The following is a 27,823-nucleotide window of genomic DNA, read 5'->3' as shown; positions in this document are numbered from 1 at the left end:
GCAACTTGACTTTCTGATTATTAGCAGGTATAAACACCAGGCGTCTGGGCTGTTTGATGCCATGGGGCATACAGGTGTGTGTTAACACAATGTCAATATGAAAAGGCATCAGCAAATGACCTCAGATAAGCAACTGTTGCTGGACATTAATCTTGGAAGGTTTTATAAGGTCTTTTTCAGTAAATTTACCCCAATGTCACAGCGTGCAATGCTCAGAAATGCTCTGCTCTCCATGCCTCAGTTGGCATGTTAAGTGTAATACTTCTTGACAGGAATATTGGGGAAAAATAAAAACTGAACAGGTTTGGCTTCTGGAACAAAGTCTTTCAACAGATGTGTCCAAAGTAAACATGTTTGGAGAAAACCAAAGAGCATTTTATCACAAATAACCTCATACCACCTGTGAAGAACACCTAGCACTCACTGAGTTGACTTTGAACTCCCTTCTGGATAACAAAATGTAAGTCCATCTCTCCAACAGCTGAAACTTGGCCCGTACTCGGTCATCAACACAACAATGATCCAAAACACAGCAGCAAATATAAAACCATATCCGGAAAAAGAAAACGATCAAGGTGCTGCAGTGGTCCAGTCAAAGTCCAAACCTCAACCTAATCAGAATTTAGTTTCAGCAGGTTAAAATGTCGGACAATATACCAACAAAAAAACTTTTTCTGTTCTGTAATTTTATTAATAGTAATTTAAATGCATTTAATCTGCCAAATTTAAAACTTGAAGGTGTCAAAAGAATTTTCCTTTAATCACCAAGAAACTCTTGTATAGTTTTTCCCAAATTAATGAGTAGACTTGTCCCAAAGTAGCAAAACAAGATCCAAAACTCATTTGTTGAATGTTTTTTAATCCATATTAATGAAAAATATCACATGAAACAAGGGGAAATAAATGCATTCATGTTCTTGCAGTAATTAGTATGGTACAGAGTACAAGAACCGTCATTAACGCTGAAATAAAGAAGTAAACATTGCAATTAAAAAGATGTACCCATTCCCCAATAACTGACAATACAAACAGAAATGACAGATTAACTTTTTTTTTTCCTTTTGAATGCTCGTGACGCCCCCGAACCACTACCACCCTGGGTGGGTGACCCATATTGCTCATAAAAAACTGCTACTGACAACAGATTCAACAGAACAGGGGAAAGCTTATTATAACAATTATGGAAATAAGATTGGAAAAAAATGGCAGAATTTTTCCATATATGAAATAACCTATAAGGCTAATTAGAAGACATAGAAAGACAGCTTATACACATGTATAAAACTTCCTGAATTTACTCGTTACACTGCAGGCTCTAAAAAAATGATAATTTATCAGGGTTAAATTAAAAGGAGTTGGCTCCACCCCCTCGTAGTGTTCTCAGCCAATAGGAGCGCTCCCTGGATTACCCAGATCTTATAAAGTGGGTGCTGAGGCTGAGAAGACTGTCCACTTTCAGAGCAGAAACGCGCCTCATTGTACAGGAAAACTGGTCCGAACCGGTTCATCAGGTCCTAAACTTACATCTGTTTAACTGGTAGAAACTGGTTCAACAGGCGGATTTAAGGAAGCAGCGTGGCAATGGAACACTCTAAGAAGCCAAAGTACAGCTCAGGAGACACCAAGGACTCCGGAGACAGCGTCTCCGTCCTCAACGGACACTTTGACGGGATAGTGAAGCGGCCAGCAGTCGCCTCGCAGGCAGCGGAGTCCGGCTCCCACCGGGCGACTACCTCGGTGATGGAGAGCTGGAAGGAGGAGCGCACCAGGAGCCTGGAGGACAACGAGATGAGCCTGCCGTCCCTGGCCGCAGCCTATACCACCATCCTGCGGGGGCTTGGGGAGGACCCGGAGCGGCAGGGGCTCCTGAAGACCCCCTGGAGGGCCGCCACCGCCATGCAGTTCTTCACCAAGGGCTACCAGGAGAAAATTATCGGTGAGTTTGTTTTAAATCCACAAAGCTGCTCAGAGGAGTCCGGGATTTGTCCTGCAGGCAACAGGTGTGCAGCTCTGACAAACTCGCTGTAGACAGTGGCACCAATGAGGAGCCTCATCAGTCCCATAATTTATCAGATATTGTATTAATATGAATCGAAGACAGGATACAATAAACTTCAGCTTGTTACAAAATTAATCATTTAATTTATGTGATAGTCCTCTTTATACTGTTGCCATTTTTGTATTTCATGCTTACTTATTGTCATGTTCCCTGTGATCACTTTGTTGCAACAATTGGCCAAAGTCCTGCATGCCTGGTAGTTTTTTAATGAATAGACATTTCAGTGGGGAGAATGAGCTTGAAATAGTTGCAAAAGTACTTATTTTGCAACTACCTTTTTATTTAGTTTTGAATCTATCAGTCGCTCAATGTAAAAGGAGTATCCGTTTTGAAAAAAATAAAAAAATATATATTTTTTTTTTACCCTTCTTAATAATTAAATGTAAAAAAAAAAAAATGCTAGCATTAAAACAATCAAGTCCTCATTTTTGGTAATAAGCTCCAAGTCTTTGAGGGTTGGAAGGCCTACTTGCCATCACCCTAATCTTTCTCTATCAGATCCAAGTCAGGTGTCTGAGCCGCGCTAAAACATTAAGACTGCTTCCCATCAGAAGAAACATGTTGGTAAAATTAAGATTACTTTAAATATAACTCTGCCAGGATTATGAGTTTAATTCAGTTAGTAAGAATTAAATCAAATTTAATTGGAAAAATGCTGGAATTGTCTGTACAAGGCTTCACACTAATTTCCTGTGAAGTCTTGTGAAATAACAGCAAACCCTGAACAAAAATGTAAGTTCTTAAGTAGATTAGATTTACTTTAAAAACAAAATCTACTCCTGCTCCATAATTAGATACTGTGTTATTTTTCATGTTTCAGTTGTTTTCAGTTGGATTAAAGCCACTGAAGTCAAAAGTTTAAGAAAAACGTAAAATTTTAAGAACTGCATCCAACTGTCACCAAATTACATACACATTAATGACTAGAAGTTGATGACAAGAAGGTCCAGATTACCACATTTAATCTTTGAAAACAGATTATTTTCTTTTATACTTATATACTTTTTATTAAGACAGGGAATTTTACCTGATGTTGTAAGGAGCTGCTAAGGAGGTAAAGAACAGAAACTAACTCATCGTTATCATTTTTTCTATTTTATTTTTCAATCTCTGGCATAGAAACCTTCTCCTTTGCAGAGAAATAATTTGTACCTGCTTTACGTCACTAAGAAAGAAACTCTTGCTTGAAGCATTGTAACCCTGTGGTCGGTAACTCCTGATAATTACTGAATCTGCTCGGCCCGGTTTGCTTATAGGAGAAACTGAATCTCAGGCAGGGGTTGTTGGGTCCATATGGGTGGACTTCTCCATGCTCTACGGCGCGTCGGAGTGGCTGAAGTTGGGGATCTGCCCCCTCTGCAGCTCCATCTGGACGTAGTTTTGGTGTCAAAGGGGTTGTTGTGAAAGGAATGCACTGGGTGAAAATGTTCTCCGCACGGAGAGCAGGTGATTCTTGTTTTTGTCTATTGTCACCTGGACACTTTTTGACTTGTGGTTGAAGCTCATCTTGGATCTGGTCAAACAATGGTGCAGAAAAGGATGGCATGTATGCCTGCTGCCATTAAGATGGAGGTGGTGCACCTCCTTTCTGCTGATAGGCTGCTGCAGGAGCCTCCCCTTTGACTTGTTGGGAAGTAAAGAACAACTAAAAACACATGCAGATCAAAGCCTGGACATGTTTGTGGAAATCTCCTGTATTGTTTTTCCATAAGTGTCACATTGTTGTGTTGGTGTGTTCCCGTGTTTGTGCATGTGCAGGTTCCACTTTCATCGCAGCCTTCAGCCTCAAAACCTCCTGTTGACCACTGCAGAACCAGCAGGACTATATACAGGAAAGGTTATGCAGAGGTTAAACAGAACCTGTGACGTTTATTTGGAGAACTCATTGCACAATAAATAAAATCATATGCCAAATGTGAAATATTAATAAGTCGAATTGGATTTAATTAGGGGTATTAGATTAAAGGGGGTGGATACATATGCACAGCACACCGTTTTCAGATTTTTATGTATCTTTTCTTTCAGAATGTATAATTATGATCTTTGTGTTGGTCTGTCACATAAAATCACAATAATATGCATTGAAGATGGTGGGATTTTATTTGAGGTGATGTTTTTTTTTCTAGGACTATTTCTATTAAAGTCCCAAAATACATAAATTACAAAAGAAATAAAAGCAAATGCCAGTAATTGCTGCAAAAATAAATATAATGAAACAATTATCTTGTCAATATATAATGGAGCGTCCTAAGGATGGGTACCTTTCACATTTGAACCGATATGGTACCTGGGAATCGGTATCGGTACTCAATGGTTCCAGTTTTTGGTACTTTTGTGTGTGTTTCTGGTAATGTTAAAACGTTTAATAATAAAATTGCAACATTTTTCAATTTAGCATGTTTATTTCTCAATATATAAACTTTAATGAATATATCAAAATAACAGCTGTTTGTATTGTGACATCGCTGTTGTTTCAAACATTTCTTCTTCCATGTTGCTGGCTGCAGACGACCAGTCGCTAACAGATGCAGGTGTGCCAACGGAGCCGTAGGAGTAGATCTAAGCCTGACAAAAATTGAGCACTTGTTAGCCTTGAGAAACTCTTGTGCTTAACCAGGTGCTTCCTCATGTTAGAAGTATTCTCACTGCTGGCCTTGTTCTTCGCGTCACAAATGTTGCAGCGACCGTAATCTGCATCGCATTTTGAAAAGTGGAGCCATACTTTCGAGCGCTTTCTATCAGGCATGCTTTGTTGACTGGACCAGCGACTCCTGACGTCATCACGCTGTTGTGCGTGCAATGCTGTGTTCATGTCCGGCATGGAAAATCGCCCACTCTTCTACTCCCTCAGTGTCACAATAATGCGTTTAGGTACCAAAACATGGTACCATTTGATTTTACGTGAATTGGTACTTGGTAGCAGTGCCATTGGAATTCGGTCGGTACCTATAAAGGTACCGAATTTGGTACCCATTTCTAGAGCGTCCCTCATTCCCTTAACACACAGAAAGAAATAAACCGTAGTCATCTTTAGCTCAACTTATTAAATTGTTCTATTTAAAATGGGTGACAAATGAAAAGTAAAAGTGGAAATGGGCTGTACCTACCTCCAAGTCTAAACTGCCTTCAAGGATCATCAGAAAGTCTGTCTGCTTGGAAGAAATCTGAAAAACAATTGAACAATGAGTGGTTGTCTGCTTTGTGAGCGCAGTGTGGTCAGGCTGTTACACACACATCTGTATTCCTGTTCTCTGTCGCATTAAACTGAACTGTATAAACTGAAGACCTATGAAAACCGAAAGCTTTTATTGTAACGTGTCTGCGAGCCATGAGGGAGCATTCCCAGACATGGCAACTGTAATTGTCCTGGGCCATCCAGGATGTTAGTGCATTATGCTTAAAGCTTTCTACTTGCATCACATTCAGTCAGGGCCTGTGTTACCCAGTCTGAACCGGACCGTAGTAAGACCAGATCTCCGCTTTCTAACATGCCAGAACAGTGAGACAAAGTATAAGTAATTGTTACCCATCTTGATGTTTTTTTTAAAAGTGTCATACCAAAATTAAGGCACTAAACTTTGATGAAGATTGTGCTAGCTGACATGTTTATATAAAATGTAGACTTTAATAAAGCAAAAGAATAAACTTATAGGCTTTGATGACAATCTCAATGATATTCCTCTTTTAACAGCAATAAGAAAAACATGTGAATGGGTGGAGCTTGACTTGAAATTAGGCATTTTCAGATCAATTTGAATTGAGCACAGATAAGAGAAAGTAAAGAGAGTATAAAAGCTGTCCAACATTAAACTATGAAACTGAAAAGCATTTTTGTTATGTTTGGGCTGAATTGAACTCATTTTGGTTGTTAACTTACACTAAGTGCTCCTACATATTTCTTTCCCCCTAAATTGTCTTTTGAGACACATGCAGAGCATCGCTACAGGTAAAATAAACGAGTAAGGACCTGTTGTTTGTAGCGAGTTAAACCACCAAACCAGGGCAGTTCGTCCATTGGCAGATTTCAGCCCGGCCCCATCGCACCTCTGATTCCACCTTAAATGTCGGCCCATGGGTCCCTTTTTTTTTTACATTTCAAAGGTGAACTCAGCCCTCAGACATTTTTTTTAGCGGCTTTTTTTGGAATGAAAGCTATAAAATCTCTAAATGTTTTAGTTAATCTGAGTCTTCAGTCTATGTTTGCATGTAGTATAAGGGTTATTTAAACAGTAGATGCACACTGGTCTCTACAGCTGTGGACTCACAATCAACCATCATGATAAGAGTAAATCTGAGCAGGTCTTTGACCCAGGCCTGAATCCATGATGTAAGCAGCAGACAAACTGTCCAAGCTGTCCTGTTTGATCCTGGCTGGAAGTTTGGACTCGTTGCCTTCTGTGAAATGAATTTAGAACCAAACAGACACTTACTTAATTGGATAACATGATTGATAAAAATCTGAGTCATCAATGGAAGCACATAAAACCAGTGCAAAGCACTGCTTGAGCAGGAATGAATGGGTTGAGAGAGTCCTGCTCCATTCAGAATGTCCTCATGTCTGTTTGTGTACAGAGATGACGGCTGATTATGAGTAACACTCCTGTTACCTGATAACCACCTTTTCTTTCTGTCACCCAGCCTGACTGATGGCCACTTCAGATTCATTTATCTAATCATTATGGACCTATTGTTGTTTTCCCAGAGGGTATTAATCTGTTTGTGTGATATCCAGCTTTCGCTAACTGGGTGAAGATGAAGCCATAAATGTTTGTTGCCTTGGGTTTCCGGTGGGCCCAGGTAAATTATGGCTTTTGTCACAGTGGTGGTCATTACTGCCTTCTGGAGTTTGAGTTAGTACCGGGTGTGTCGAGGTGCATGTGGTGCTGTTTTGGGTGGGGCATTGGTGTTGTGGCTGATGGCATGCAGGAATGTGGAGAGTTGCTTGTTTCAAGACTTAAAAAAAACAAAAAAAAAGACAATTGTGCTAATTTTGTATTTTTCCGTTTTTTCGTCGTTGCAGTAATCTGGATCTCAATGAGATACTCTAGTCCATTATTTGACCTCTGACAAAACATCTCTATTTACTATACTGTAGGTTTAACTTGTTATTTTGGACTTAACGAAACTATCAGTGAGGAAGAAGGTCTGAGAGTATAATCTTAAAGACGTAACAAACCGACACACCAAACCAGAGATTTAAATGCACTCTGTGCTAACCCTTGTGGACCCGTATTTCACCACAGTGAAGAGTGACCATTTATGACATAAACTGTAATACAAAACTCCGAAATGCTGGTAGCATTCAGGTAGCTATTGTCTGCATTTCTGCTCGGCTCAGTTCTGACCAGCATTGTTATTCTGATGAATATGGGAATCAGTGGTCCTATTTTGCCTAACAACTGTGTCACCATTAGCAGGTCGCACAATGTTTGTATGACATGTAGCAGCAGTGAATGGAAACAGCTGAATGTCTCACTTTTTTACACATATCCAATCCCCCTTCTACTTATCTGTCCATTCATCGTCTATATTCAATTATCCTTTCAAGGTCACGGGGGAGCTGGTTCCTATCTCCAGCGGTCAGCCGTCCATCACGGGGCTGCTTCAGTAATGTAGTTATAGGGGCTTCAAGCCATAGCTCCAGTCGTCAGTGAGGTTCATTTTGATATTCTTTTAATGTACTTTTTTGCCTTTGTTTGAATTACATTGTGTATGAACTGTGCATTACAAATAAGCTATGTATGCTCACTGCAAACACTTTTCCGTGTTGCAGACGCATCCATTTAACATTTTCCCATTAGTAAGATATTTTTCATCAAGGAAAAGACACTTTACAGTTTAAGCAAGAGATGCTAGTAAGGTACTAAACTATGTGGGAATTCGGTATAACCTACATGCCTCAAAAGTGCATTTTCAAATTACCACTGGTGATTTATTTCTGTTTTAAACTTTCAAGATTTTTAGGCTTTCTGGTTCTAAAATATGATATTTAATCTTTCAATACATTGAATTTTTAGAGGCAATGTTATACAAATAAGAGCAGGATATTCTCTGATATTGTAAAGTCATAAATACAGGTCCTTCTCAAAATATTAGCATATTGTGATAAAGTTAATTGTTTTCCACAATGTAATGATAAAAATTTAACATTCATATATTTTAGATTCATTGCACACTAACTGAAATATTTCAGGTCTTTTATTGTCTTAATACGGATGATTTTGGCATACAGCTCATGAAAACCCAAAATTCCTATCTCACAAAATTAGCATATTATTAAAAGGGTCTCTAAACGAGCTATGAACCTAATCATCTGAATCAACGAGTTAACTCTAAACACCTGCAAAAGATTCCTGAGGCCTTTAAAACCCCCAGCCTGGTTCATCACTCAAAACCCCAATCATGGGTAAGACTGCCGACCTGACTGCTGTCCAGAAGGCCACTATTGACACCCTCAAGCAAGAGGGTAAGAGACAGAAATACATTTCTGAACGAATAGGCTGTTCCCAGAGTGCTGTATCAAGGCACCTCAGTGGGAAGTCTGTGGGAAGGAAAAATGTGGCAGAAAACGCTGCACAACGAGAAGAGGTGACCGGACCCTGAGGAAGATTGTGGAGAAGGGCCGATTCCAGACCTTGGGGGACCTGCGGAAGCAGTGGACTGAGTCTGGAGTAGAAACATCCAGAGCCACCGTGCACAGGCGTGTGCAGGAAATGGGCTACAGGTGCCGCATTCCCCAGGTCAAGCCACTTTTGAACCAGAAACAGCGGCAGAAGCGCCTGACCTGGGCTACAGAGAAGCAGCACTGGACTGTTGCTCAGTGGCCCAAAGTACTTTTTTCAGATGAAAGCAAATTCTGCATGTCATTCGGAAATCAAGGTGCCAGAGTCTGGAGGAAGACTGGGGAGAAGGAAATGCCAAAATGCCAGAAGTCCAGTGTCAAGTACCCACAGTCAGTGATGGTCTGGGGTGCCGTGTCAGCTGCTGGTGTTGGTCCACTGTGTTTTATCAAGGGCAGGGTCAATGCAGCTAGCTATCAGGACATTTTGGAGCACTTCATGCTTCCATCTGCTGAAAAGCTTTATGGAGATGAAGATTTCATTTTTCAGCACGACCTGGCACCTGCTCACAGTGCCAAAACCACTGGTAAATGGTTTACTGACCATGGTATCACTGTGCTCAATTGGCCTGCCAACTCTCCTGACCTGAACCCCATAGAGATTCTGTGGGATATTGTGAAGAGAACGTTCGCCGCATTGAAGCAGTCATTTCTGCAAAAGGATTCCCGACCAAGTATTGAGTGCATAACTGTACATGATTATTTGAAGGTTGACATTTTGTGTATTAAAAACACTTTTCTTTTATTGGTCGGATGAAATATGCTAATTTTGTGAGATAGTAATTTTGGGTTTTCATGAGCTGTATGCCAAAATCATCCGTATTAAGACAATAAAAGACCTGAAATATTTCAGTTAGTGTGCAATGAATCTAAAATATATGAATGTTAAATTTTCATCATGACATTATGGAAAATAATGAACTTTATCACAATATGCTAATATTTTGAGAAGGACCTGTATGTCTAATAGTTGAGCTTAAAAACAAAGGACTGTTTCATTCTGCCAGAGCAAATTTGCCAAAACTGTGTGAGTTTCAGGTGATTTTGTTAAGATAATAAATCCTGAAAATCACAGTAAAATAATGAAATAAGGTTTAGGAATGAAAATGTGTTCCTGGGAAATATCCTAACAATTAGGTGTGTAAATAAAAAAATAAACAACGTTAACCTGTTTACACAGACCGAAGGAAGAAGTGGTAGTAAAGCAACAAGTCAGTCTTCTGTTTGTCCGACTTCACCTGTTTTAGTTCCCTCTGCCTCAACCAGATATCCATTCAGGAAATTAAAAAGCGCTGCGATGATAGTGAGAGCCGCCTGTGTCGTCACATACAGATAAAGCTGTTTATTGAACTCCGGCAACCTTAAAAAACACAATAAAAGCAGCATCAGGAAGGTGAAAACACAGTTATAATTAGACAGAGAGAACCACCAAAGTCCACAATAAACAGGAGGCTAACTGGTCCTGGTCCAATTCACCTGTCTGAATGTTTCCATGCATGCAAAAACTCACACAAATATTTTACATAAATATTAAAAATAGGTGAAAAACTGAATCTGAACCCACTAATTAAATGTTTTCCTGATGTTTCACTCCCTGTTTTTCTTTCTCCATAGATGTGCTGAACGATGCGATCTTTGATGAAGACCACGACGAGATGGTGATCGTCAAAGACATAGACATGTTCTCCATGTGTGAACACCACCTGGTTCCCATCTTTGGCAGGGTGAACATGCAGCTGACACTAAAAACATACAGAAAGCAAACAGGAGCAAAAGGTTTCTAACAAGTACAACACCTTCCACATTTAATGGCAGCCCTCGTAAAGATGTGTGAGAAGCCTTAAAATGATATTCATCTTTTATTACAGGGTCATAGTTTAAAAAAACAAACGTTTTTAGAAAAATTCAACTTTAATTAGTAAAGAACCCAGTTAATAAATAATTGTTTTCTATAAAATCATCACTGGTAGTCCTAGTAGTTCTTATTAGTTTTTATTACTTGTTTTCCTTGGGTTTATATATGGCATTTCATTATCTATTCATCTATCCATTTACCTCTGCCTATCCTTGCAGGGTTGGATGCCTATCTTCAGTGGTCATTGGGCGAAAGATTGAGTAAACCCTGGACAGATCACTAGGACAAACAGCCACACACACACACTCACATACACACACACACACACACATTATGAAGTATGAGTCCAAAGGGCAATTTAAGGAGACCAGCCTGTCCAGTTTGTGGACTATGGGAGGATCCATGCATGCACGGGGAGAACATGCAAACCCCCCCCATTACTGCGGCAGCCACGCCGATCCGTCTGTCGATCTCCCGCTCCATTCTTCCCTCACTCGTGAACAAGACCCTGAGATACTTAAACTCCTCCACTTGAGGCAGGAACTCCCCTCCAACCTGAAGAGGACAAGCCACCCTTTTCCGGTCGAGTACCATGGCCTCTGACTTGGAGGAGCTGATCTTCATCCCAGCTGCTTCACACTCGGCTGCGAACCGCCACAGCGCATGCTGTAGGTCTTGGCTAGAAGGGACCAGCAGGACCACGTCTTCTGCAAAAAGAGACGAAATCCACTGGTCCCCAAACCAGACCCCCTCCGGCCCTTGGCTGCATCTAGAAATCTTGTCCATAAAAGTTATGAACAGGACCGGTGACAAAGGGCAGCCCTGCCGGAGTCCAACATGCACCGGGAACAGGTCCGACTTAGTGCCGGCAATGCGGACCAAACTCCTGCTCCGCTCGTACAGGGACCGGATGGCCCCTAATAAAGGGCCCCCGATTCCATACTCCTGGAGCACCCCCCACAGGGCATCACGAGGGACACAGTCGAATGCCTTCTCCAGGTCCACAAAACACATGTGAACCAGTTGGGCAAACTCCCATGAACTGTCGAGTACCCTGTAGAGGGTATAGAGCTGGTCCAGTGTTCCACGGCCGTGATGAAAACCACACTGCTCCTCCTGAAGCCGAGGTTCGACTATCAGCCGGACTCTCCTCTCCAATACCCTGGCGCAGGCCTTACCAGGTAGGCAGAGTAGTGTGATCCCCCTGTAGTTGGAACACACCCTCCGGTCCCCCTTCATAAGAAGGGGGACCACCACCCCAGTCTGCCAGTCCAGAGGCACTGTCCCCGACTGCCACGCAATGTTGAAGAGGCGTGTCAACCATGACAGCCCCACAACATCCAGAGATTTGAGGTACTCAGGGCGGATCTCATCCACCCCCGAAGCCTTGCCACCGCGGAGCTTTTTAACCACCTCTGTGACTTCAGCCTGGGTGATGGAGTCCAACCCCGAGTCCCCAGCCTCTGTTTCCACCAGGGAATGCGTGATGGCAGGATTGAGGAGATCCTTGAAGTACTCCTTCCACCGCCCGATAATGTCCTCAGTCGAGGTCGGCAGCCTCCCAGCCCCACTATAAACAGTGTTTGCAAAGCACTGCTTCCCCTTCCTGAGGTGCCGGACGGTTTGCCAGAATCGCTTCGAGGCCAACCGGTAGTTCTTCTCCATGGCCTCACCAAACTCTTCCCAGGCCCAAGTTTTTGTCTCTGCCACAGCCCGGGCCGCAGCACGCTTGGCCTCACGGTACCAGTCAGCCGCCTCAGGAGTCCCACAAGCCAACCACAGCCGATAGGACTCCTTCTTCAGCTTGACAGTATCCCTTACTGCCTGTGTCCACCACTGGGTTCTGGGATTGCCACCGCGACAGGCACCGCAGACCTTACGGCCGCAGCTACGGGCAGCAGCATCGACAATAGATGCGGAGAACATGGTCCACTCGGACTCTGTCTCCAACATCCCCCGGGATCTGGTCAAAGCTCGCCCGGAGGTGGGAGTTGAATACATCCCTGGCCGAGGGCTCCGCCAGGCGTTCCCAGCAGACCCTCACTATGCGCTTGGGCTTGCCAAGTCTGTCCGGCTTTCTCCTCCTCCAGCGGATCCAACACACCACCAGGCGGTGATCAGTGGACAGCTCAGCCCCTCTCTTCACCCGAGTGTCCAAAACCGCGAGGAGCAACCTGGCCACCAGGCGCTCTCCGGCGAGTCCTGACCCCAGGCCTGGCTCCAGGGTGTGACCCCGGCTCCGCCGTACCGGGCGACGTCACGTGCCTCGATATTTTAGTCCTCATGATGGATTCTTGAACCGCTCTTTGTCTGACCCGTTACCTAGAGCCTGTTTGCCATGGGAGACGCTACCAGGGGCAATTAGGCCCCAGACAACATAGCCTCTAGGATCATTTGAGCACTCAAACCCCTCTACCACGTTAAGGGGGCGGTTCAAGGAGCGGTGATACAAAACCATGCGACCAAATCTGAACAGAAGTGGTTCACTGTGTGAAAAAAATCAACTTTTCTCCATGTCCATCTCAATCCCCGACCTAAATTCTTAAAAAGAAGAGTATTGGATGGCAGAGGGAAAAAGAAGCATACACACAGAGTTACCAGCAGGGGTACCAATAATTGTACAACTGGTGATTTTATTCAGAACCAATTATATATTAACACTGAATAAATGTTTAAAGATTGGATTCTTCTAAATTCCACAGTAAGATTTTAATACAGCAGTGAAAAAAATATTTGAAAGCCTTTTACACAACTAATTCAAACTCTTAAACATCTGGTTAGTTTTGGAGGTGTTAGAGTATCCGTTCAGTAACTATTGGGAATCAAGTAGACATGACATTCATCCGTTAGACAGAAGTACGTCAGCTTGTGAAGAGATGAAAATGTTTCCACGATGGTTTCATGAATGAGAACTTCCTTGAAGTTGAGTTAGCAAACTTTGTTTTAAATGTAGAACAGAAAATCTTTTTCACAAAGACAGAAACATCTAAGCAGATGTTTATCTTAAACCTATTCCTTGTGTTTGTCTGGAGGCCGCTGGTCTGAGCAGCAGAGAACATGAGAAACAATCAGATTAGCTGAGATCTGTTTATCTTCAGCCTGCTCCCTGCTGGTTTCACATCATTACTCTCCACTAAAGCCTGACAAAGCGGCCTCCTCTGCTTCTGTCTCTTCTCTTTCTGTTTCCATCCCTCCATCTTCACCTGCAGCTGCACGTCAGTTTAAAACAATAGGCGCCTGCAGCTGATCTTTTTTTTTCTCTCACTGGTGTAAATGGGCTCCGATGACAGCAGTGAATCACACAAACACGTACCGCACCTCATGTCTCCAAACCTCCTCATCTTTACCTCATCGTCATTGTCAGCAGCCGGCTCTCTGTCTCCTGTATATGTTGCTGATCAGATAGAGTGCAGATTGCTGTCGGCGGGTTTTATTAGGCTGTTTTAGGTGTCTGTATTTTATTGCAGGGTGTCATTTATTCCCCATTAGCAAAGATCTCCTGACCTGAGGATCCATTGAGGTAAAATTGCACAAAGAAAGAGAACGTATAATAAAATTATCATAATATGGTATAATTTAGTTTCAACCAAAAAGTCAACAATTAGTCCTACATCTTCAAAATTGTTATAGTACATTATACAATTTACATGCATATAGTGGAAATTAATATAGTAAATATTCAAATCATGCTGTCTGTAACATTGAATTGTTGTTAATTAATGAACTCGTACAAACATAGAATAAATATATATTTAAGTTATTTTTCAGGTGAACATTTTTATTGTGCAGAAGTATAAACCTTTATCTGCTATGATCTTTATAGAGTAACCCTGGGAGTATGGTTAGTCAGGCTGCCTGCTGAGTTAGCCAGCCTTTACATACACACCATCCAAAGCTTGCCAGCTAAAGTTTTGAAATCAGGTAACCTTAATGACAGTGATGGGCAGCTTCCACAACAAAACATTCCATGTTTTTATTCAGGTCTGTTGGAGCAGGGACGCATATAAAAGTTACAGGACAGAGGCACTCGAGGACTGGAGTTGCAGACCCCCGGCTTAGACTATGTATGCAAGGTTCCTTCCCAGTGTGGAAAATGTAGACTTGATTTAAGCATTTTTCAAGTCTGGAACAGTATGGAAAAAGAAAATACAATATGGCAGAATATGTGGATTTCCCAAATTGATTACCTAACTTGTCCAAACGTTGTTTCCATCCATACATCCACCTGAACTTGCATACATGCATATATATTTTTTGTTAAGTAGGTGGCTTTGAAATATTTCCTTAATTTCAATTCAATTCAGTTTTATTTATATAGTGCCAATTCACAACACATGTCGTCTCAAGGCACTTCACAACAGTCAGGTACATACATTCCAATTAATTGTAACCAGATTCAGTTATTTATTCAAATTGGATAAAAAAAAATTCTGTCTAAGGAAACCCAGCAGATTGCATCCAGTCTTGCAGCATTCACTCCTCCAGTTTTCAAGGTTAGAGTCTGAAAGAGAGCAGATATAATTAGTTACAGTAAAAGCTCAGTCAATTGCCATGTCTAGGAGAGAGAAAGGGTTAAACACTAAAAGACAGGGCTATGTGGATCATTGGTAGAGGGTGAGCATTAAGTTGTTGCCAGCAGAAGCTTGGACGATGCCCCTCTCCAGAAAGGTGTCACAGGTAGACACAGAGCCAGGCCAGGTGTAGCTTCTAGGAAGAGAAAAGAGAGAACAAGGTTAAAAGCTGAAATAACAGCAAATAATGCAAAATGGGAGAGTAGTGTGAAAATGTAACGAAGAGGGTGAAAGTGGTCATTATGTCCTCCAGCAGCCTAAGCCTATAGCAGCATAACTACACAGATAGTTTCAGTTCAGATTATTTAGTTAAACGGCGCTTATTTACAACAATGTCGTCTCAAGGCACCCCACAAAGGGTCCCACTGATGGTCATTGTTATACTAAAAACCACAAGGATTGGGATACCTCCCTCTGTCAGACTGATTATAACCATTGGAAAAGAAAGGGGGTCATACAGGTAGCAGAAATGGACGGTGTGTTTGCACCTCAACCATAACTGAGACAGTTTAGGCTAAACCTGACTCCCCCTTACTCCATCCAACAGGGAGGGAGGAAGGCTCTCTCCCTGATAAACTAAGCCACTCTAACTATAAGCTTTATCAAAAAGGAAAGTTTTAAGCCTAGGCTTAAAAGTAGACAGGGTGTCTGCCTCACGGACTAAAACTGGGAGCTGGTTCCACAGGAGAGGAGCCTGATAACTAAAGGATCGGCCTCCCATTCTACTTCTAGAGACTCTAGGAACCACCAGTAAACCTGCAGTCTGAGAATGAAGTGCTCTGTTAGGAACATATGGAAAAATCAGATCTCTGATGTATGATGGAGCTAGATCATTAAGGGCTTTATATGTGAGGAGGAGAATTTTAAATTCTATTCTGGATTTAACAGGGAGCCAATGAAGGGAAGCTAAAATAGGAGAACTATGATCTCTCTTTTTAATTTTCATCAGAACTCTTGCTGCAGCATTTTGAATCAGCTGAAGGCTTTTAACTGCATTTTGTGGACATCCTGATAGTAAAGAATTACAATAGTCCAGCCTTGAAATAACAAATGCATGGACTAGTTTTTCAGCGTAACTCCTGGATAGGATATTTCTAATTTTGGCAATGTTCCGGAGATGAAAGAAGGAAATCCTAGAAACCTGTTTAATATGGGATTTAAATGACATGTCCTGGTCAAAAGTAACACCAAGGTTGTCTCACTTGCTGAGGATGAAGTAATCATCTTCGGGAGTATGTCAAAGATTTTATTTTTAATAGAATAAATTTTATTTAAGAAGAATCCCATAAAGTCATGACTGCTAAGAGCTAAGGGAATGGATGGCTCAACAGAGCTATGACTCTGTGTAAGTTTAGTAACTGTACTAAAGAGAAATCTAGGATTATTCTTGTTCTCTTCTATTAGTGATGAGAAATAAGTTGTTCTAGCTTGGCGAAGTGTCTTTTTATACAACAGTAGGCTATTTTTCCAGATTAAGTAGGAATCCTCTAGGTGTGTAGAGCGCCATTTTCTCTCCAATTTTCTAACATTGTGCTTTAAAGTACGCAGATCTAAATTAAACCAAGGAGCCTGCCTCCAATGAATGATTACCTTCTTTTTCAAGGGGGCTGCATTGTCTAATGCATCACGCAATGATGAAGAAACACTATGAACAAAAGAATCAATTTGTGAAGGGGCAGAAACAGAATTATTGCCCTCCACTGTGCTTTTCAGTGATAATGAGGAAATAAAAAGTGGAACAGATTCTTTAAAGGTTGTTACAGCATCGCCTGATAATGATCTACTATAATGAAATTTTCTTTCAGGTGTGGAGTACTCGGTTAAATTAAACTCAAAGGTTATTAAGAAATGGTCAGACAGGACAGGGTTATGAGAAACTATTGTTATGTCTTTACACTCAATGCCATATGTCAGCACAAGGTCCAGAGAATGAAGACAAAGGTGGGTAGGTTTGTTAATGTTTTGAGCAAAGCCAATTGAGTCCAAGATAGCATCAAACGCTATATTTAGGCTATCACTTTCAGTGTCAATATGAATGTTAAAATCCCCCACTATAATAGCCTTATCTGTATTTAACACTAAATCAGATAAAAGGTCTGAAAACTGATCTAAAAATTGAGAGTAAGGACCTGGTGGACGGTACAAAACAACAAACAGAAGTGGTTTTAGTGCTTTGCAATTTGGATGAGGAAAACTAAGGATTAAATATTCAAAAGTGTTGTAGATATTGATTGGTGTGGGACTAATCAATAATTCGGACTGAAAGATGGTTGCTACTCCTCCTCGCCCAGTATTTCGAGGAATGTGAACATTTAAATAATTAGTAGGAGTTGACTCATTTATAGTAACATAATCCTCTTGCTGCAGCCAGGTTTCTGTGGGGCAAAATAAATCAATCTGATTGTCACAAATCAGGTCACTAACTAGCAAAGTCTTTGAAGAGAGAGATCTTATGTTCATTAGGCCACATTTTATTATTGTTTTTTATTTTCAGTCTCAGTTGTGTTTATTTTTATGAGATTTTCCTGATTTCCTCCTTTCAGATAATTTTTTAATCTATTAAATTTTGGCCGTGGACAAGACACTGTCTTAATAGGGTAATGGGTGGGTAGCAGTACAGAAGCTGCAGAGAGGAGTATTAAACTACGACCCTGCTTCCTAGGCCGAATTTGCATCTATACCTAAAAAACAAAAATAGTCTAAAACAAATCAGAACGTTCTAAATTTGATTCTGGAATATTCTGGATTTTTTTTTTTTTTTTGAAAACTAGGTGCATCCCTTTCCTAACCTCTGACTGGATTTGCATGTAGAGACTCGCTCTAACCTAAACACGGCTGTGAAAGCTTGAAAATAGCCTCATCATCCCTCACAGCACGTTCTTGTAAACATAAATAAGCTGAGTGAAGTAGCAGCCTGTTTGATGTCTGTATATGAGGCCACCGCAGCAGAGAGGAGGGAGAAGAAGAAAGAAGTGAAAAAGAGAGATCTTTGTACACTTGTTTCTCCTGCCCTTTTTCATCTCCAGTCAGCAAATTGCATCTGACGTTTAAGTGAAGCTCACTTGAATGTTTGTGTGTAAGAGAATTAGAGCCCCGGGCCATCCATGCTGCCGACTCCAATTCTTCCTCCTTTCGACTTTTCCACCTGATGTGGTCTCATCGGCATTAAAACAGTTCCTGTCAGCATAACACTCATTGCTACAATACTGATTACTAAATGGTGTTTTTACTTATATTTTATTTTTAAGTTTTCCCTCTCAGTTTTTTTCAGATTTGAACCTCACAGTAGTCATATTAATTTCCACATTGAGAGATATGTTCAAAAGAGAGAAGAAAGACAAACCGAACACAAAGCCGGTGAGAAAGCCGTCCCACTATTTATGGAACAACAGCCTCAGCTGTTAATGCATAACACAATGGACACCCAGCTGACAGGTGTGACAGTATAACCTCCAGCTCCAATGTGAGCTCAAAAACAACAATTATGGCAGCCTTTGGATGGACTAAATTCTACTCCAGTTCTGACCAGCATTGTTACTCTGTGCAGGAGGGAGGCTTATGCTGTGGGGTTGTGTTTAAGAGCTGGCTTGGCCCCTTAGTTCCAGTGAAAGGAACTCTGAATTCTTCAACAGATCCATGCTCCCAACTTTATGGGAACAGTTTGGAGATGGTCCCTTCCTCTTCCAACATGACATCACTAGAGCACAAAGCAAGGTCTACGAAAACATGGTTGAGAGAGTTTGGTGTGGATGAGCTTGACTTGTCTGCACAGAGTCCTGACCTCAGCCTGATAGAACACCTTTGGGATGAGTTAGAGCACAGACTGAGAGCCGGACTTTCTTATCCATCAGTCTATGACCTCATAAATGTGCTTCTAGAAGAATGGTCAAACTTTCCCATGAATTTGCTCCTAAACGTTGTGGACAACCTTTCCAAAAGAGTTGAAGCTGTTATAGCTGCAAATGGTGGACTGACGTCCTATTGAACCCTAAGGATTATTCATGGGATGTCACTTAAGTTCATACGCAAGTCAAGGCAGGAGAGCGAATACCTTTGGCAATAAAGGGTATCAAAGCATGGCAGCCATTTTATCGTACTGGTGAGGTTTTGGAAACTGAACCAAAGTTTTCTCAATATTATACGCTTAAACTCTGTCTCTTTAGTGTTAGTCTACCCTAACCTGGTCAGTGTTACCAGCTCAGGCTCATGTTACATTAACTTCCACACAACCATACGCACACAATTACACACCTGGACTTTATTAAAAACATCATTGCGTCTGTAGGAATCATATCTCGGACAGTTGTCTTCGCCTCAGCCTTGATGCAGAACTCTCGATAACATTGCTGTCTTATCCTGGTTTCTGACTTTGAGAATGTTGGGGCAACTGATGTATTATTTTAAATTGAGCAAGTTGTGTCTCATTTTACACAGATTTTATAACCTTTCACCTACTTGCTGTTTGCAGTCATGTTACGGCAGCTCACTTTCAGAATATATCTAATTATTTACTGAGAATGTTTCATGCCATGCAGGTTCACATCGGTTACCTCCCCAACAAGAGGGTTCTGGGCCTGAGCAAGCTGGCCAGGTGAGTAAACTTCATCTGACGTGATGGAGTATCTGCGAGTGTCTGCCTCTGTGCGAGTGTGTGTTTAAGCTGATTATTAAAACATCAGATCCCGCTGACCCCAATACCTTCAGGCTTATTGTCACTAACACCCCTTACTAACATGCTGCTGCACACATACACACGCACACACATTGTAGTGACAGCTCATTTTATCACAATAAACGGTGGAACTCTAGAGATTATTGACATTTTAATTAAATTCAAATACATTGTAGAGTGTGTTACATTTATTCCCTAGCTTATTGTCTACAAACATCCATCCGTCCGTCCGTCCGTCTGTCCGTTCGTCAGTCAGTCAGTCCAGTCCATGTAAGCATTGGAGAGCCTTAAGGCCACCAGATTTACCAATAAAAAACACACTGCGGTGACCTCTAAAACGTCTGGAAAACATTTCTGTGGATTGATGAGACAAAAGTGGAACTTTTTTCAAAGGTGTGTGTCCTGATTTATGTGGAGTAAAACAAACACAGCACTTCAGCAAAAGAAAATCAAACTGATAGTCAAACACAGTGCGGGTAGTTTGATGGTCTGGGACTGCTTTGCCTTTTCTCAACCTGGACTGCTTAAATCTATGAATTCTTCTTTTTGGCATGAAATCATGAGGATGAATGTCTGGCCATCAGTTTATGTCTCAAGCTCACTGGTTATAAAAGTGACACAACCAATTATTAGGTTTAGAGAGTGATTACTATTTCACATAGAACTGTGTTGGTTGGGAGCTTTTTTCTATTTATAAATAAAATCATTTGAAAACTGCTTTAGTGTTATTTTTTACAGCACTGTGACTCATATAGCAGAAAAGTGAAGGTTTCCTTGTTCAGAACTGTGTGGTTGCAGGTGTATGATTGCATGATTGATTATCTTTGAATGTCAGGTGCTAGACTGAAAATAAATTTTAAAAAACAGCCAAATTTTAAAGAATCGTATCTGAAAATCCTTCAGAGCTATAATCTATCCCAAAGGTAATCCACAGAGCACGGAGCAGAGAGAAGATTTTTTAGAATCTTTGCTTGGATTCCAGCTCCACCATTTTCTCCAGAAAACATCACATTTGTAAACTTCCTCCTTTCTGTATATGCTGAGCTCTCACCGTCAACACACTGCTTGTTTGGTCCTGTGGCATTTACCCGGAGGTCTGTGAGGTCAAGCTTCTCCAAAGTTCTTCCGCTCATGGAGAAGAGCAGCAGGTTGAAAGGGAAGATTGGGTCGATTTCTCTGGGATGTGTGGCGACGCCAAAACAGAGTTTGATTTATTGTGTTGGTGAGCAATGGCCCTACTCTATTGGATGTGGCATAAACTAACATTTAAAATATTAGAAACCTCTTCATCATGAGGACAGTCAGTTCTAGTTCAAGCTCTGCATTGTCCTTCCAGTTGTTTTCAAAATACAGCAGCAGGAAACTGTCTTTCCCCCAGTCAGACTAAGCTTAGAAAGCTCAGATAAAAATACATTTTTAAGCACGTAGAACTGATTTTTACAATGGAAAATGGTTTATTTGGGCCAGGATTTCAACTGTTCCTAAATGTTATGCAGACTTTAAGCCAGAGAAGTTTAAACAATTAAACAAAAGGTAAAAACAAATATTCACCCTGAATGATCTCGAGGCCAACTCCTCTCCTATTTTTATGATCTTATTTGTATATTTAACCTGGTGGAATATTCTGTGACCTTTTGTGGGTTTATTAAATGCTATATGTAGGTGTTATAAATATGCCGCAATGCAAGTTTCTTTTAAATTTTTATCAAGTCCTTTCAAATAACAACTGTTACAATTAATCAATAAGTTGCATGTTTACATTAAGAACCTGCAGAAAACAAAAATAAATCTCCTTTCTCCCTCCATCATTGCTTATTTCTGGGTTATAGATTTATGAATCAAATGATTTATTAACCCTTTCTTCTTCCACTTCTGCTTTTAAGGATTGTTGAAATCTACAGCCGTCGACTACAAGGTACTGTTCATTTAAATGTTTAGCTCTGATTTTTTGGTGAACATTACAAAATGTATCTCAAATTATTTTCCAGAACTTTCTAACTGAAAAATAGGAGCAAACACAAGTACCTTAGATACAGGTTTGAGAACTTGGTCTATTGTGAAGCACCTTGTGATAAAGGCACTATACATATAAATAAAGTTTTATCAACTTTAACTGATAAACTAAAGGATCTCTGTATTCTGATTATGGACAAATTAATTCTCAAGACTTTTTTCGTCAATATTGAAATGCTGAATATTCCTTGAGTTTGGAAAAAGCAATGCATTTATTGCACTGGGAGGGCAGGGAATTGCTTCAAAACACCAAATCTTCCCCTTGTTGAATATTTCCTTTAAATAGGTTTTGACAATTATGGTTTTTTTTATCATTTGGAGACAAAATCAAGTTTAGACCATAAATTGATTTAATTGAACTCCTCATTTAAACTGATGATACTGTACTGCTACTTTTCTACTTAGGGAGAGTTTAGTCAGGATAATTTATCCTTTGACAGGAGTTTGAATTCAGGGCTTTCTTGTGACTGAGTGTCTTTACCAAAGTTGAAATCCTGTCGTCCTTTATCTGTTATTTGTTCTCACTGTTTGCATTTCTCTATTTGTCTGTCTGCCTCGTGCCTCCCCAGTTCAGGAGCGGCTGACCAAACAGATTGCTGTGGCCATTACTGAGGCCCTGCAGCCCACCGGGGTTGGAGTTGTTGTCGAGGCAACGTATGTATCACCCTACGGATGCAGAAATGTCATGCATTTTGTTATGTTAAAGCCATAATCTTTAATTTTATGTAATAAACCAAGACAAAGCGTTACATAGTTTTAAAATGGAAGGGAAATTATATGTTGTATATGTGTTTAGAAATAAAGATCTGAAATGTGTGGCATGCATTTGCTGCATCGCTTCTAGCTAACTGAAAACAGGACTACTTCTTCTGGCCACTCTTCAATAAAAGTGAGATTTATAGGGTGTTAAATAGTAGTCGCCTTGTCAACAGATTCTCACATTGCAGCTCCTCCAGTTCTACCTAGGCCTTTTGACAGCTTCTCTGATTTTGCTTGTTTTGCTAATAATTCAGCTGGAAAACCAAAATGTGATGGTTTTGACTCACGTAATATACACCTGTGGCTGACATGGTCTGTTTTAGTATTTCTCTTGTTGATCTAAAATAACTACCTTCTCATGCGCTGTTCCTCTCTGCAGCCACATGTGCATGGTGATGCGAGGCGTCCAGAAGATGAACAGTAAAACCGTTACCAGCACCATGTTAGGAGTCTTCAGAGAAGATCCAAAAACCCGTGATGAGTTCCTGACCCTCATCCGAAGCTGAAGAGGAAGAACCTCCTTCTTCTCCTGTTGCCTGGAGTTACCTCCACCTGCACGGACCACCTGCCGTGCTAGCTGTATGTGTGTGTGTTTGTGCGTGGGTGTGTTTCCGTCTCACTGAAGACAGTGAAAGGGTGTTTACTCTGTGTTTTTGCTCACTCTGTAATGACGTGATGAAGCGGCATGTTACCTCAGCAATTTCAGCTCAAGGCCGCTGACATTCCTGTTTAAACTCAGACAGCGCAACACACTTTACCCTGTTTTTTTTTTTGTTTTTTTTTTCCATGTGTGTGAATGTTCACTGGCCTCCAAAAATAGTTTATCCTGAAAACCGGTTCTAGAAAAAACAACCCTAAAGCATTTTCATATGACATGCAGCAAGTTCTAGAATGAATTTATCCAGTCGTAAAGTCACCGTCTTACCTTAAGGATGTGTATCGTATCAGGACATAAGGAACTTATATTTACTGTTTCAAAAATTTTAAAATCTAACCTCATTTATAAAAACACACAACACACTACTATTATTTATTAAACAAAGATAAAGCCTCCAAAATGCAACAGGTTGTGGAGCCAACAGTACCTGGCAGTTTTCCCTTCTACCTTCTCAGTCTCTCACATCACTTTTCTTCAAAGTTCTGTTCATTGAGATTTGCAGAGGTTTATTTCATTTCAATCATTTTCAGGTCTATACTTTGGGCAGGAGTGTGATTCTTTTCTTATGTAGCCATTTTGTGTTGGTTTGAACCTTTGTTTGAGGTCATGTTCTACTGTTGACCCGATTTGGGCCAAGCTTTTCTCGTTGGACAGAGGGTCTCAACAAACGAACAAAGGAGTTGGCTCAATGCCTGCGTTTCCATTGACCATCAAATTACACAAATTGTAATTACGAAAATAAATTCGCTTAATGGAAACACAGCAATTTTGAAAAAACCTCCAACAGTTTTTTCGATATGAAGGTTTTGTGCTTGGATGAGGTGTTTTTTTTTTAAGGTGTTTGCGAACCTCCAATGGAAACACATTTTTCACATCACAAAAATAACGTGATCAGCAACCGGATGTGACTACTGGCAAAAAGACGAAGATGAAAAAAGGTAGTAGGATGATGATGTTATAGTGTGAACAAACTTATTCACATGTGATTTTAATTGCATTTCTTATTTAATGGAAACAACGCAATTGCGAAATTGTTTTTTTTTTTTTACATTAGCGGAATATTGACAAAGTTTTGCACACATTTGTAAAGGAAACGTAGCTAATGCTGTAAGATACCCAGTCTCCCCAAACCATCACTATGCTCAACAGTTTGTATCAGGTGTTTCTCAAAGCATGGAGCTGTGCACCAAGCCCAAACACCTCTGTCAACATTGGTCTCATCTGTCTAAAGGACTCTGTTCCAGAAGTCTTTTGGTTCATTCAGATGCAACGTTGCAAACTTAAGTCATGGTGTCATATTCTTTTTGGAAGAGGCTTTCTCCTTGCTAACTGAGGTGTGTAGAGTCTGAGATAAAGCTTTGTTTTATGGGCTTGGGATGAATTTGCTCAGACTTCCCCTCTGGGAAGATAGACAATTATCTTGTTTGCACTTGTGGATAATGTTTATTTCCAAAGAATGATGAACTTCGGATTGTTTGGTTTCTATTACTTCCTAGGACAGCAACGGTTACTTCATTGCTGAAGTGTTTCCTCCCTGGCATTGTGTTTCAGAACAACCAAACTACCAAAACCACTGTTTTTATAGAGGTGGTCGCAGTTTATGACCCTCAGTTAATCTGAGACATTTGATTGGCATCACCAAGCTGTTTCTGTCCTTCTAATCCTATGGAAGAGGCAAGGGTGTACTTAGTTTTTCAAAAACAGCCTTTTATGCCTTGGTTTTATTGTTGTTTAATTATTAATGGCGTTAAATTTGTTGTGTATTTTTCTATGCTTAAGGTTAGATTTGACTCATTTTAGAACTTGGTTCTAAGATCTTTATTTATGTCCTGATACATAAAACCCAAGAATGGAAAGGCGTACTTCCTGTCACCAAGACTGTAGTTCAGAAACCACGCAAAATGTTGTTTTAGAGGTGATTTGCAATGACTTGCACAGTTTTACTTTTCAAGGTTAAAAAAAACATGAAAGCAAAATTAAATCAGATTTACCTGCAAAAAGCTCCCAGGACCTTAAAGCTTTGGTTTACTAGTTTTCCTTAAAATTAAAGACAACTGATGTTTCACTGTGAAACATAAACAGCACGTTTGTATAAGTGTCAGTGACCCGCATCCTTTCAGTATCTGTTGAAATGTGTAATTTCACCAGAAACGTACTAACGTTCATCTACACTTAAAAATTATTTTATTGCTTTATCGCCCACTCAATATAGAGAAGAAAAAAATACCTTTTAACCTGCACATTTCAAACTACACCAACTGAAAAGAAAAAACAAACACCTGATATCATTTTTTACCGACAACTTACAATATAAACTATACATACCTAGAGAGTATTGTTATGTTTAACTTTTGCTTCAACATTTAGATATCATTTGTAGCACGCTACATGCTAATTATGCTAAGTGCTAATTTAGTTAAATGTTGACTGTTCTGCTTCCTGATTCTGCTTATTTTAATTAACGTATTGCTGTCAATTCTACATGATGATTAAGATACATGCTAACTACTCTGAATGCTAGCTATACTACACGAAAAGTAGGCTACAAACCTTTCACTGAAGTAGGTGGAAGAGAATTAAAACAAAGTATTCTGTAAAAGCTTCCTGGAGGACATTTTAAAAGTGTTTAGTGCAAAACATTTAGAAGCCAGCATTCAATAAAATAGATCTAATTTACGCTGTAATTTGCAATGTACCATTGATACAGTTCTACTGCAGCATGTTATATGCTAACTGTGCTACATGCAAACGTCTTTCCAATAATCTTTAAAATCCTACAGATCTGATGGAAAGTCCAGATGCTAAACATCAGAAATGTCTGAGGTATTATAACCTCTGGGTATTTTTACTGAATCTGAAAATCACAATAATGATCATTGGGTTTTAGCATTAGCTATATACTTCTTTTTGTTGTATCACATAAATTTCATATAAATAACATTTTCAATTGAAATCACAATGTAAATTTTTATTGACTATTCTCAGAATCGTGTTATTTTGAGAAATGCAATTTTACAGCACTTAAAGACTATTACAAACAATTACATTGGTTTAAAATTGTAATATTCTATCCTTCCTTCCTATGTCTTTAAACTTTTAAAACACTGAAAAATCATAACAAATAAATTATTTTCTGCTAATTAAGACAATGTTTTTAAAATCAAACTTGTACTGAATTATTGTTGTAACTAAGTGCATCTGGAACCAATATTGGTTCCAGATGCACAACGCCAATATTGTCCCTTTTTTGAAACATTTCTTTATTCTTTTGCGGGGAAAGGCCTTTATCTGCCAACCAGCCTCTGAATTAAAACCGAAAAGATATTTTGTCAATGAAAGGTTTGTTAAATGTATTTTTGTGTGTGTGTGTTTTCTTCAGTTTTCATCCTGGCAGATGAACACTGCGGAGACAAGTTTGTGTTGTTTTGTGACTTTGTGTTTACTGGTGCAACACAGCTTTGCATTCCAGTGCATCTCAATGTCCGCTTTCTGGTTTTAATTGTGCAGCTGTAATTGTCTGTGTATTACTGTGTGTGTGTGTGTGGTGTGATAGAGGGAAGATAAATGCTGTGAAAAAACAAATGCTTTAATTGTTTCTGTGGCCTTGTTTATTTGTTGTGCTCATTTTAAAGACTTTTTAATCAAATATATTAAAAGTATGTGACAGCAGAGACTCTGTGTTTGATCATAACTTGATCCTATCACCAGGTCAGGAGATTTAAACAATTAAAGGTTTTCATATTAAGTTTCTAAAGCAGCTATAACCAGTATAAGATAATTTAAGCAATCTACAGACGATTATAAGCAGGGTCTATTTTGAATTTTATAGACATTTGTTAAAAAGGTAAGAATCAGGAAGCTTTAAAAACAGATATTTGCTCAAGAATTGACAGACATCACTGTGGAAATAAAGGTTTATGGTGGACACTAACAAGCATTTCTTATGGATAAACGTAGAGAGATGCAACTGTCTATTGCTGCTATTGCTGCCCCCATGTGGGCAGAAATAAAACCACGGTTGTTAGGCAGTTGGGTAGTGACGTGTGTTCACATGTTTCTTTGGCCCTTCATAACTTCCAGTGGCTCCGAGAAGCAAATGCATCAAATTTATGTCAACCTGTTTGGGGAGAGGATGGAGTCTGTGTTCTGATCCATGAGCCACTTTATTACTTTCCCCTTGTAATGAGTAATCAGTTGGTTTAGTTTGCAACTGGCTACAGTCATAGCTGATGAAAACATTTAATTAATCTGAAGATTAATTTCCATTGAGTTTTAAACAGTTGCTTCTTAAAGGAAGACAATTAGACCTGTTTTTATTTTTACAGTATTTGCAGAAAGAATAAATGAATAGAACGTATTGGGAGAAATCAACAGCTACTATTGGTCACTGACTTCCCATTACTGTTGATCTGCAGAAATGAAGACAAACATAAATCTGATTAAAACAGAAGCTGTTTCAGTTCACTCTCAGACAGGGAAGGGGGTGGTCATCTCTTTATGTGCCAGGTTTGGATCTTTGGATGTCCTTTGCATTGGACTCAGAACCAGGTCATTTGCACAAAAAGGGCACATTTACAGAAAAAAAACCTTATAGACTTACAATACGACTGTGACGGG

General features: G+C 40.1%; 1 protein-coding gene across 1 annotated transcript; it reads left to right on the top strand.

Moving 5' to 3' along the window:
* The first annotated feature begins 1,055 nt into the window (after positions 1-1,055).
* On the top strand, positions 1,056-26,877 carry gch1 (GTP cyclohydrolase 1). The gene is made up of 6 exons (XM_047362344.1): positions 1,056-1,936; positions 10,293-10,402; positions 19,640-19,695; positions 21,660-21,691; positions 22,359-22,443; positions 22,928-26,877. The coding sequence occupies exons 1-6, from the start codon at positions 1,582-1,584 to the stop codon at positions 23,052-23,054; spliced, it is 765 nt and encodes a 254-aa protein (XP_047218300.1). The 5' UTR covers positions 1,056-1,581; the 3' UTR covers positions 23,055-26,877.
* Positions 26,878-27,823: the final 946 nt, after the last annotated feature.

The sequence above is a fragment of the Girardinichthys multiradiatus genome, chromosome 4 (genome assembly GCF_021462225.1).
Source record: "Girardinichthys multiradiatus isolate DD_20200921_A chromosome 4, DD_fGirMul_XY1, whole genome shotgun sequence".
Taxonomy (NCBI): Eukaryota; Metazoa; Chordata; class Actinopteri; order Cyprinodontiformes; family Goodeidae; genus Girardinichthys; species Girardinichthys multiradiatus.
This window is presented reverse-complemented; position numbering and strand designations above follow the sequence as displayed.

Bases quoted from the DNA above. Each gene is read 5' to 3' on its own strand.
- gch1 (XM_047362344.1), top strand. From the start codon at position 1,582: ATGGAACACTCTAAGAAGCCAAAGTACAGCTCAGGAGACACCAAGGAC. The intron at 19,696-21,659 runs GTGAGTAAACTT...TCTGCTTTTAAG, and splicing joins GGCCTGAGCAAGCTGGCCAG to GATTGTTGAAATCTACAGCC. The intron at 21,692-22,358 runs GTACTGTTCATT...GTGCCTCCCCAG, and splicing joins CTACAGCCGTCGACTACAAG to TTCAGGAGCGGCTGACCAAA.